Raw genomic sequence first — 12,614 nt, forward strand, 5'->3', positions numbered from 1 at the left:
AAAAACTACCTAAAGAAGCGTTCCTGTGCGATTCATAGTTTACAAGAAAAATACGAAAAACAAAGTATGACGTCACTGCCGGTGCAGGAAAAAAACACTTTATTGGACATATCAACTACAGTTTTTGCATATTTTTCAGACGATAATGTGTATAAAAATTGTTATAAACTTTTTTCTTGGAGACACAGAAGTTTTAAGAATTTTATTTTAATACAAACTCATAAAATACTGAAGTAAATCAGGGAAAACGATTAAAAAATGTGGATAAAAAGCATAGATGACAGATCTTTGTTAATAAAACGCAGCTCTTTCCTTCGTTCATTTTGGAGAATTTTTAAATTGAAAATATAGCTCTGCACTACTGCTGAAGCTGCTGAATTAATAAGAGTAAATAACCTTAAATGTATAACAGTTTTCTTTCAAAAATTTCTGCCCTTTTATATCAACCCTCTTTTTGCTTTTAACCCTTTATTTCTTCTTGAACCTTTGAATATTAAGTCATTAGAGATGGCAACAAATAACATAAAATAAAGAAACAGAAATAATATTTTGCTTATTGGATATTTTACAGTAAGATTAAAAAATAAAAGGATTCGGAAGTACAGCGACATTTAAGTAATGAACTGCCTTGGCTTGGAGTATATAAAAGAGAAAAAATGCATACTAATTGCTACGCAGAAGCTGCAAGTTTATAGAACTCTCATGAAAGTGAAAACATGGAAAATAATATGATAAATATCAATGAAAGGAGCAAAAGAAAAATTATTAAAATGAGATATTTTAAAAAAATATTTGAAAAAGAATTATTAAAAAATATTAGAATATTATTAAAAGTATATTATTAAACGCCGGAAAACAAAATAATGATAAGATATAATCTCGTCATCAGCTCACTCATTTATATCTGAAAAAAGGAGTGCTTTCTAATATTGTATTAATATAGCCAAAGCAAAATATAGTAATACAAAAATAATACAAAATATAGTGATACAAACATAATACAAAATATAGTAATACAAAATAGTAATATAATAGTAATACAAAATATAGTAATAGTAATAAAATTTCCATGAAGAAAGAAATCTCACGAATTTAAGAAGTCTCATGAATGCTTCTATCTCCGTATTCCTTTTCTTATGAAACATGTTTATTTAAAGCTATTTTACAACTATCAAAAAAATCCCAGTAAGATGCTGATGACTTCAAACCAATGAGGCCCCGTACAAACTTTCATTAATCAGGACGTTTTGGACAATAATGTTGCTGTTGTTGCTAATTCCCATCTGGTCTGACGGGGTCAGACCAGATCAATAAATCCGTTGACATTAAGAAAATCCGAAACCAGAATGGGAGAGGAATGAATGTCGTTCCAGTCCAGCCCTAAACAGTTCAAGATGTGATCAGGTGATGCCTGGTTTTGTTGGCATTTAGGGCAAAGAGGAAAGATCTTTTGATTAGCAGAAAATGTGAGACTTTTCAGGTGTCCACTGGCCAGTCGGGATAAGCAAGTGTTGGTTTGCCTGTCACCAGGAAGAGATAGAGAGAGTCCTGGTCTTTTTGCTTTATACCAGTAGTGAGTAGGTGGAAGCAGTCACATTTGTTAGTTCTGGGCCTTTTGCCTTGCGAAAAGTTCAAGGTATGTAAGCTCTGAGGTGGAAGGGACTGGATGGTCTAGTCCCTTCTTTGCAAGAGTGTCAGCCAACTCGTTGCCGTGGATATCGACGTGGGACGGGATCCATTGAAAGTGGACCTCATGCTGTTGGGAAATGAGCTTTACTTTTTGTAAGATCGAAAAACTGGTTTTATCTCCAATGAGGGCCCAATTTTTGAGGTGTTGAATTGAACTACGGCTGTCAGATAGTATCCAAGTATTTCCAAGGTGCCCTTCACTCAAGATTTTCTTTAGTCCCCTGTCAATTGCAATTAGTTCGCTTCGAAAGACGGATCAAAAATCGAGGTTTCGTTGATGAAGAGTGTAGTTCTCCCAAGGTGTTTCAATAAATACTCCACTGCCAGTCTGTCTAGGACAATAATGTAACCATAGCTTCTTCAATTACTGCAGAATCATCTAAAATTTAAAAATATCTTTTTGAAGTCAAAGTATAACATAGAAAAAAAAAGTTCAATTTCACTTCTACGGGAACCATCTGCCCATTGCTACGATCTACTGTCTAGATCAGTCATGTCAAAGATTCGGCCTGCGGGCCGTATCCGGCCCCCGGTTCGTATCAATACGGCCCGCGATCGCGATATGTCACAGAAAGAAGAATCTTGTTTTTAGAGCTTTTAGACTTCACTCGATTCCTTTCCGGAAGTTTTAAAATGTGCGCACTACATTTATAAGTAATTTCAAGGGCAGCGCGTGCCTAGACAAGCGAGAGAGATAGACAATAACGACATTTCTTAGCAACAAGCGGAATCTTCGACTGGAATATACTTAGCAGCACAACGATGGCGCTCCTGCCATGGCTGGCTATCATTCGGGCGTTGTAACTAAATTAAAACAGAAAACATCAGGGAATTTTTTGGGATTTCCCTGTATAATTCATCAGGAATCATTGGCATCCAAGCATTTAATAATGGACCGTGTCATGCAACCTATAATTAAAATAGTAAAGTTTATAAAGAGCAGAGGACTAAATCACCAACAATTCAGGCAGTTTTTACAAGATTTGGACGAAAATTTTTTTGATGACCCTTATTTCCCTGAAGTTCGTTGGCTCAGTCGAGGAGTTGTTTTAGAAAGATTTTTTGCATTACGTGACCCTATTCAAGCCTTCATGTAAGAAAAAGGCAACCCAATTGATTATGACAATGACTGGTGGATTGATTGTGTCTTTTCGTAGATATGAATTAACACTTGACTGGTCTGAATGTAAATTTACAGGGTAGAAATCTGATTGTCACTCAAATGTATTTATGTATTCAAGCCTTTGAAACAAAGTTGAGGCTGTGAGAAAATCAGGAAAAAAATCAAACTTTGGATCATTTCCCTCATTTAAAATCATTTGGCACAGTGAACCAAAAAACTTGGATCAGTATTCTCAACTTCAAACATGCGCACCATTGGTGGCCCTAAGCCCTTCCAGTCTGTAATCAATGTCAAGCCAGGTGATGTAAAGATAATTTTGGAACACCCTGCATTATATACCATATAATTAGATAAATAAAATGTTATAATATTTTTCAGTAAATTTTTTTTATTTGAATCTGGCCCGCCTACACATTTTAAATTTAATATTTGACCCCCTACAAAATTGAGTTTGACACCTCTGGTCTAGATCTTAAACACGATGCTTTTTTTCTCCAGATTGTTGGTATTGATAGGAAAAATGGTTTTCACCTTTTAGTTTTCTTATGAAGTAGGTAGCAGGACTGAAGCCCCTCTGGCATACAATGATGCATATAACGTATTCGCTTTTGCTTTACAATAAAGAACTCGTAGTGTGAATGCTTAAAATTGTATGCTAAAAATTAAATTAATTAATGTATGCTAAAAATTAAATGAATTAATGTATGCTTAAAATTAAAATTTCTGGAAATTGCAAAGAAAACAAAAAATTTTATCATTTGGCGCAGTTTAGGAACACTTCCTTTGCAAAAAGATTTTGGGCTTTTTGACTCTAAAACCATGGCCAGCTGTTCCAACTTTCTATACAAAAATAAAATTGCCTTGCATACAGGAGAAAAAATCCCCTTGTTACGAAAAAGAGCCCCTGACGAGAAGAGAGCCTTGATTCAAGCAAAAGGAAGTGTCACATACTCGATTTCCCTATTGGATCAGTATTCTTCTATAAGTCTCATATTGCATAAATAGAATTTAACACACGCATCAAAATGCAACGGAAATTATGGTAGAAAAGTCTATCCATCAGGTTTTTTTTAAACTAAAACTTTTTATTCCGGGAGAATAAACAATGGACACATAGATAAGAGAGATGTAATATTTCTTTCCTCAAATTTTAGCAGTTTTCTAGTTATAATTTTTTGGAAATTATCAATCTAATTTGTAGAACGTCCTGTATTTAATTAACTAAAGAAGATATGGCACATTGTCACGTTATAGAGTGACACGTGGCATTATGCTGAGAAGGAGATGGCACGTACTGCTGATCATTAAGAAAAGCAAACGTTAAACTTGGTAAATCCTATTTGAATTTTCCTTATTAGTAAAGGATTTAAGACGTATCTTAAAGTTTTAACATGGACATCCTGGAAATCTGTTCATAAAAGATTTAGACATTAAGAGATTTATTCATAAAGAGACATCCAGATAGTAGAAAATATAATAAAAAATTATGTTATTACAGCTGCTGACTACGTTTGTAAAGGCCATGAATGCAAATCTCCATCATCGAAATGTGTAACAAAAGATACTGATTTCTTCTGTGAATGTAAACCTGGGTACAAACTAAAGGTGGGAAAGTCTCGAGAAACAAACAAAGATGAATGTAAACGTAAGTTATTAGTTAAAATACTTAAGTAACAATTGAACAATTTATTCCATTCGGTATGCACGTTATGGACTATAGTATTAATTTCAACCCCTGTTCTATAGTGTCAGAAAAAGGAACAGTGATAAAGAGAGGGTGAGAAAGAGAACTTCTAAATAACTTTTGATTCAGTGATTGAATTTTCACGTATTGTTACGAAATCTTAATGGATCGAGAGCATATAGTCAAAAACAACAATAATTTTTTTTCAGGTACAAAGTTTTAAGTTACAAAATTCGGCGCAAAATCGTATTCTCTTGGAATAATATATTTTTTGTTGACACATTTGGATTTCAGACCATTGAGTAGTCGCAATCTAGAAGATATGGTCCCCATATTGTAGGTAGGAGAGTGATAGAGAGTTTGAACTCCATAATATTAATTCCCCTTTTTACGTTTTTCTCCAACTAAAAATTCGTATTTTTAATTTTCAAGAACTATTTGACCCATTCTTTTTAAATTTTTTAAACTGCCTAATCAAAATTAGGTAGTTTAGTTTTATTGGGTAAATATTTGAACTGTAGTTAAACAAACATTTGACTACTAGTAAATTAAAAATTTTAATAAATATTATTGATTATTAATAAATTAAATAATGTCATTGATAAACAAGTCTAGCATTTGCGTGCAAATATATTTTTATTTTATTTATTAGTTCCAAATGTATCGTGAAATACGCAAAACGTGAAATTAACAAACATTATGAAGATCGAAACTTCCATCCGATTGATATCTAGTGGAATTATATTTTCCAGATTGCTGCTACTCTTCATATTTTGAGGGTCAATAATCCAAATCCCTTGAAAAATTATGTTTATTCTGAGAAAACCAACTTTGGGTTTAATATTGTAACTTAAAATATCGTAGAAAAAAAGTTTGTTTATTCTGATAAATCACGTCTTTGTGCTTGATATTATAACTTAAAAAATAGTTATCACAAACTAATTTGCATATTCAATGTTGTTTAGGTTAGAAACCTTTAAGATTTAGTCCTAGTGTATGGAAGTTTAATCATTAGTTACATAAGTAATGAGTTACCTTATTTCGTATTCAATTTCCATTATGTCATCTTATTTCCTATAATTCTCCTATTTCAAGCCTAACAAGGGAAGAATGCATCTGCAAAAGTCTTATTAAAACAAAATTAAGCTTAAATTAGATAGAAATATTAAGAAAGCGTAAATAAGCAAGATAATGTTTACAAATCTTAAATAATGGACAAAAGTTTTTTTTTTTTTAAATTGATTTTTTAAATAAAAAAATATACGTATTTTTATTTTTAATTTTTTAACTAAAATAAATGGATTATTAAAAAAAAATTAATTAAAATTTTGTAATTTTAAATTTAGATTAATAATTTTGTATATATTAACACGTTCACGCCTGGAAAAGTGAAAATACTGGTAGAAGAACTATTTCAATATTAGATAATATTAGGGAGGAGTTTATCTATTCTCAACAATAACAATTCACTGTAAGGAATTTTAACACGGCGAAGAAGCAATTCAATATAAAAATTGCATTCGTTAAAAACAATTGGTAGTTATGGATTTTTATTATTCCCGGAAAAAAACTTAAAAATGAAATTTATTGTTATCATTTTTACTCTGGTGCGCTGCCAAGATGAGAAAATCTAGCGTGACCCACCGTTGGGTCACTCCGGCGTGAACGTGTTAATATACAAAATCATTATTAAAAATATATTGAAATACAAGAAAATATATATAATGCAAAATTTAATTTAAAAATTTGCAATTTTAAAAATAATCTATTGATTTTAATTAAAAAACAGGAAATAAATAAATATTTATTAATTATTAAATAATTTATTTCTTAATTTTATTTAAATTGAAAAGGAATAATTTATAAATTGAATGAAACATCTTAAATAGTTGTCAATCTTTTCAGAAAAAAGGTTGGAAAATGAAGTTTGAACGTCCCAGTTGAGATTTCAAACCTCGGCTTCTCTGACAAAAAGTGGACAGCCTAACCGTTACACCACCAATGGGCATTAACTGAAAATTTCTGTTAACTTAACAGTAAATGAACTGAAACTTTAATGGGACATACTATACCCAAGGGGAATATGTGTTAACTAATTTTTGCCCATATTCATTCATTTAAGTTTAATTTTGTTCCAATTAATTTTGTATTAGTAAGGCTGTCCGCCTTCTACCAGAGAGGTCCGGGGCTCAAATCCTAGTTAGGACGTTAAGTATGTCTTTTCATTTAAGCTTTAGTAATGAATCCAGGCTAAACTTACGCATTGATATACCAGTGTCGACGCCCTTTTTTTGTGGCTATGACATTAGATTTCAGAGTAATTTTTAAAATCCTCATATTTTATTACTATTGCTATTATTACTCTCCATTCACGCACAAGAGTAATCACCTATTGATTTTTGACAATGCTCGCTGAATTTTTTTACCGATTTCACCGTAAATTCATATAGGTTTTCAGAAAATACTGTTATAAGATTCTTTATACTTTATTTATCTTTTAACTTTCACAATACACTGATACATTATTGCATTGGTAAATTTCGAATCGCTCATTGAATAACAACTTTTTGACGCATGCATATGATTTGCGCTGATTTCCTCGTTAACTCATATAAATTTTCTGGTAATTATGTTCATAAATCTCTAAATAATTTTTAAAATCCCGATATTTTTAAGTTAGAACTAATTCGTGAGTACCTATTATAGAATCAACCACGTCATTTCGATTTTGCGCTGATTTTATAAAAAAAATCTAAGTGGTGATTTCGATCGTAGTTCCACAATCATTACTATGGATTTCTACAGATTTTTTTTAAAAAATTCTCTTTTCTTAGCACTATACACGGAATCAAAAATTTCAGATATTCGCAAGAGGGCGAAGGCTAGATAAAATCGAATTTTTTTCCCCATGATTCTTTCCTATGATCTTTACCTATACTTATTGGTTTAGAGCATCATGCTTAAAAAAGAAAAAAAAGAAATTTAATGGTCGTAGCACAAGTTAAAATGAATTTATAAGACACCAAAGATATATCGAATTTGCAACTTAAACTGAACTATTTTCTAATTGAAAAGTAAACCTGTATTCTATCAAAGAAATACCGCCAGTTATCCGAAATCATGAGACCATCAATTCCTCACTTCTCTCAGCATAGCTTGCCTTTTACTACTACAAATAATTATAGCCTTTAAGTTTAGGTGAATTATGTTTCAGAAAATAGTAAACATAATTTATACTTAATTTACAGTGCTTAAATGCATATTTCTCCCATTTTCAAAATTTTTCTTTTGAACCTTCAGAGATAAACAATTCCCGTTTATCAGTAGGTAGAACAGGATTAAGAATCTTTCAGTCTCTAAGCACTTAAAAGATTTCAATGCAAACACGTTTACGCTGGGATGACCCACCGGAGGGTGACGCTAGATTGTCTCATCGGGTGCCGCACCGGAGCAAAAACTGGTAACAAATAAATTTCATTTTTTAGTTTTTTTCCGGGAATAATAAAAATCCATAACTACCAATTGTTTTTAACGGATGCAACTTTTATATTGAATTGCATCGTCGCCGTGATAAATTTCCTTACTGTGAATTGTTATTGTTGAGAATCGATTAACTCCTCCCGAATATTATCTAACATTGAAATAGTTCTTCTACCAGTATTTTCTCTTTTCCGTCCCGCTTTCAGGCGCAACACCCGGTGAAAACGTGTTAATATAAAATGTCTTTTTATATATTTAACTAAAATGAACAACCTGAAAAACTTATCATAAAAAATCAGATGTTTACGTAAGGAAGCTCAATCTTAATCTGTTCAAGGGTCAAATCTTTATTGTGTTAATTAATTAATACAGTATATATTTTAATTATATAATAAATTGAGAAATCAGACAGAAACATACTTTTTTGAATAAACATTCCTAATTTCAGAGGATTTGGAATTCTGACCTAAAAATTCAGATTCGTAATTTGGAAAATATGGTCTTAACAATTTAGGTGGGAAGGTAATCGAAAGTTTGTATCCCTTAACCCCTTGGGGACGGGTGATTCTTAAAAGCATTCGTACAAAATCAGAATCAAGTTGTAATTAAATAAAAAACGGTAATTTAAATGTAGTCGTTGCTAATTTGACTGCTTTACTTTGCCTTTACTTTAATTATTGTTAGTTTAATCATATGTGTAATCAATGATAACTCAAAGTATAACTAAATAGTTTTATTTTGAACAAAGTAATGGTGGATTAAATAAATCAAACAATTATAACTCCGCCCACAAATAAACTGCTAAAGAAATACTTTGATTACCAGTTTTATCTTTTTACCCTGATTGATACGGTTTTATGCTGTCACGTATTTGTGACAGTCGGCGCGAAAGGGTTAATGTTGATTTCAATTTTTGCACATTTCGCTAGATATGAAGAAATATTTAAACGAATCAAAAGATTTTTGTACACAATTATAAAATTCGTTAATCTTCATTAATTCCGGTTAAAAATAATTTTTATAATTATTTATTATTTTATCTACTAGTAACCGAACATTTTCTGAGTTGCAATATACACAAATTTTTACACATTTTAAACTATATATATATATATATATATACAGTTTTTATTCAGTTACCTACACNGCCTCATTACAACTCCCCGAATGGCAACGCTAGAAACTCGACCCATGATTGCCGCTAAAAATGTCACATGCCAAATCTAGCTTAGCTGGCTCAACATATAGCGCTTTTAAAAACGGAAACTGAAATAACCAGAAAGAGCATTCTTACCAAATGTGATCTCTTCCGAAATTCACCCTATCAGCTGCTGCAATTTCATACTATTAAGCTAGACAGAAGTGAGTTGTCTTTGTCGATAGATCTCTGTTTTAGTATTTTGTCGAAAGCGCTTTTTTTTTCACGAATTTATATATTACGAATTTACTTGACGATTTTCGATTTATATCACGAATTTATTTGTTATATTATTGTTATTGGTTATTCATTGAAAAACGAGTCTCAGTCGTGCTGTTACGCTTTAAGATTTTATACTATAGCAAATTTCTAATAGGTTTAACGGATTAAATGTCATTTATTTGAATTCAAATTTATTTTAATGACTTAGTATTCACTAAAAAGATGTAATTTTTTTTTTNTTTTTTTTTTTAAAAAAAAGTTGTTATATGATTTGAATGATTGTTTTGAATTCTTAGAATTTTGTGCATTTGCAATGGACATAAGTTAGTAGCGAGCTTGGTTTGCGAAGCAAACCATATAAGATTGCGTACCAATTTTCGGGGGTTGGCGAGCGTTAGCGAACAGGGGGCACAGCCCACTAGTTCAAAATATAAATTTAAATTACATATATAATTTTAAATTACAAGCTACAAAATTGGAATGAAATAAATCAAGAAGATTTTAAGTTTCAGAATTTTAAAAAGCCATTCTTTTATTTTTAAAATTTGATTTCTTTTCCATTTTCTATAATTAAAAGGTTATATATTTAAAACTTCATTTCTAGAGAACTATTCCACCAGTTTCATTCAAATTTTCACTTTTGTCATTAAAAATTGCGTATTAAAAATGTAATACTTTACACCAATTCTCTTCCTCAGATAAAATAATAATTATTATTTTACTACGAATTATATACGGAGAAATGTATTTTATAATGGTGTACAAAAACTTGATTCGCACAAGTTCTCGGGATATCGTAAAATACACAAAAGCTGAAAATATCATGAAGGGATCCGGATTTTTAACCAGTTTCCAACATTATTATTGGTACCATATTTTCCAGGTTGCAGTTGACTCCGTGCCCCAACATATTCCGAGGGTCAGGATTCTGAATCTGTCGATAAATAAACATGCTTATTCTGAGAAGTTACTTCTGTGTGTCCTATTTCAAAACTTAAAATATCGTCAACATGAATTAACATACTTAAGTTTAAACTGTCAAACTAATAAGATGGAGTACGTGAAAATTCGACCATTACATTAGATCAAAATTTATTCTCGGTGTTCACTTCTTATTTCGCTCCCAGTATGTCACAATTGGCCACTTTCATATGAGCTAAAGTAGAACATATCATTCGTATCACTCATCGACTTATCATTTCTTATTCAACACTTTTATTCATTTCGTCCATAATAAAATTACTCATATTAACATTATGAAACATGTGCACTATTCTACATTAGTTTTGAAGCTAATAAAATTTCTCCATTGAGAAGCATACGTAATTGGCATCTGAAATAATATATTTGAAAACAATTAATTGAATAAGCTTACGCTATGATATATAAGAATCCCATAATGTTGTAACAACATTCTCCATAATCTGTATATAAGAAGGGGAACAGTAATTAAAATAACTAAATAAAAATAAATTGTAAATTTTTAGGTTAGTCGTAAAGCCTTCAAAGACTTTTTTGGGGATTCTTGCTTTTTTCTAGCATCGTTGCATAGTTAAAAATTGACAATGATGAATACTTTTAAAATCAAACTATGTAACATAAGGTAAACAAAACACACGAGTAAAAATCCAAGCGCACGTTAACACCTGTTTTTAAGAGTTAATAAATTTTCAATTTTCTAGTATACTCGTAAAATTAGTAGCTGGTGTGACTCCTAATAATATGATTGGTTTAAAATATATGCCGATCAAGGATCCCTTATTAAGTCTCCCACTTTTCCATAACAAAAATCGTTATCACGATGGACAATTGGTTGTTGTGGTTTTGTTTTTAATTCTCCACAATATAGTTTCAACTATATCAAATGCTCTAGCAAAGTCGCTTACCAGAATTGATCGCAAGTCCTCCTGAGTGTCCTCCAAGGAAAATTGCAGGCAATCAAGAATGTGTTTGGGGTAAGTAGGTCTCAAAATGCACTTGCTACGTGTTGGGAAGACTTTGCTCCCGAATTCGAAAATTAAGCTTTTTAAATGGCCACTGATGAATTGGGAAACTGCTGTTTTATCCGATCTATCTTCTTTGAGCACCATCAGGGATTTTTCTCCCAAACCAGTGGCGCACAGGAGGGGTTCATCAGAGTTGCCTGTTGCTATTTTTCTTTAGAGAGAAAATCTCTAAATAAGTTATACGGTAGTCAGATGTTGCAACCTCAATGATGTCTTTTTTAGCCAGGCTATATGCGAATTTATTATCAGGGACATTGACATTTGACGAGATCTATTGTAAAAAGATTTTTGGTGAGGGATCATTTCGAGTTTTGATGAGATATTTCAATTTGCCGATAAATTTAAAAGTTTAGTTCTTATCTTCAACGGGATATAGAGAAATAAAATTTTTTGCTAAAAAAAAGCAAAAGTACAGGAGTTGGCATTTAGTGGTCCTCAATATTTTTCAGAGAGGAAAAGGATTCTTTAACACCTCGCCAGAATATGATTAGAGTAGTAAATAATTTTTTTACATTTGTTTTTTCAAAGCTTCTACCCTGCTTTTGATATCTACCAACGTTTAATATATGCTATCGACTATGTAGATTACCTGTTTGGAAAAAAAGCACTAGTCATTTTGTGATGGGATACTTTCTTTCTTTTTCTTTTCCGTGAGATTGAAATAAATTTAATACAAGAACAATTTAATTTAAGTCATTATCTTGTGTAAAAACTTGTAATCGAATTAAAATGTGCAAAAAAATTATTTCCTTGAGATTTTTGATCTTTATGTGCCCTACGTACCACTTTTTATACTTAATCTGTCCCTGACCACACGCCGTATTCACGCCGTATGTCACAACTGATTCTTAGAAAAGAGATAATGATTTTCAAAGACTTTTGCATGAAAATCATCGAGTGTTTAAACGAGCTGTCCTCTCCCTTGTTGGATTCTTATTCTTATAGGTGTTTGAAAAAAGAGGTTAGTAATTAAATTAGGCATAACACATTGAACTTATCAATTAAAAAATAATTTCAAAAATTTCGAAAAAAAATCTTTTTTCAAGGAAAATTTTTAAAAATTCAGAAAAAAGTAACAATTTTCTCCGTTATTCTCGTTACAGATTCTTGTATTTTTTCCCAAAAGGAAGTAACAAAAAAATAAAGTAAAACTACTAAATTCAAATTGTAGCGAAGCATATATATATATATATATATATATATATATATATA

The 12,614-nt window shown here is 31.1% G+C and overlaps 1 protein-coding gene across 2 annotated transcripts in view; it reads left to right on the forward strand.

Moving 5' to 3' along the window:
- The window catches only part of LOC110281919 (adhesive plaque matrix protein 2), an 83,051-nt gene that overhangs the window by 46,466 nt on the left and 23,971 nt on the right, over positions 1–12,614 (forward strand). Inside the window, exon 8 of one of the 2 annotated variants that reach the window (XM_071185085.1) lies at positions 4,311–4,457. The exons of the other annotated variant lie outside the window; for it this stretch is intronic. Coding sequence (XP_071041186.1) covers positions 4,311–4,457 — 147 coding nt within the window. The remainder of the gene's footprint in view (positions 1–4,310; positions 4,458–12,614) is intronic. 2 annotated transcript variants of the gene reach the window in all.

This window comes from Parasteatoda tepidariorum, chromosome 9, assembly GCF_043381705.1.
Source record: "Parasteatoda tepidariorum isolate YZ-2023 chromosome 9, CAS_Ptep_4.0, whole genome shotgun sequence".
In the NCBI taxonomy this organism is placed as follows: Eukaryota; Metazoa; Arthropoda; class Arachnida; order Araneae; family Theridiidae; genus Parasteatoda; species Parasteatoda tepidariorum.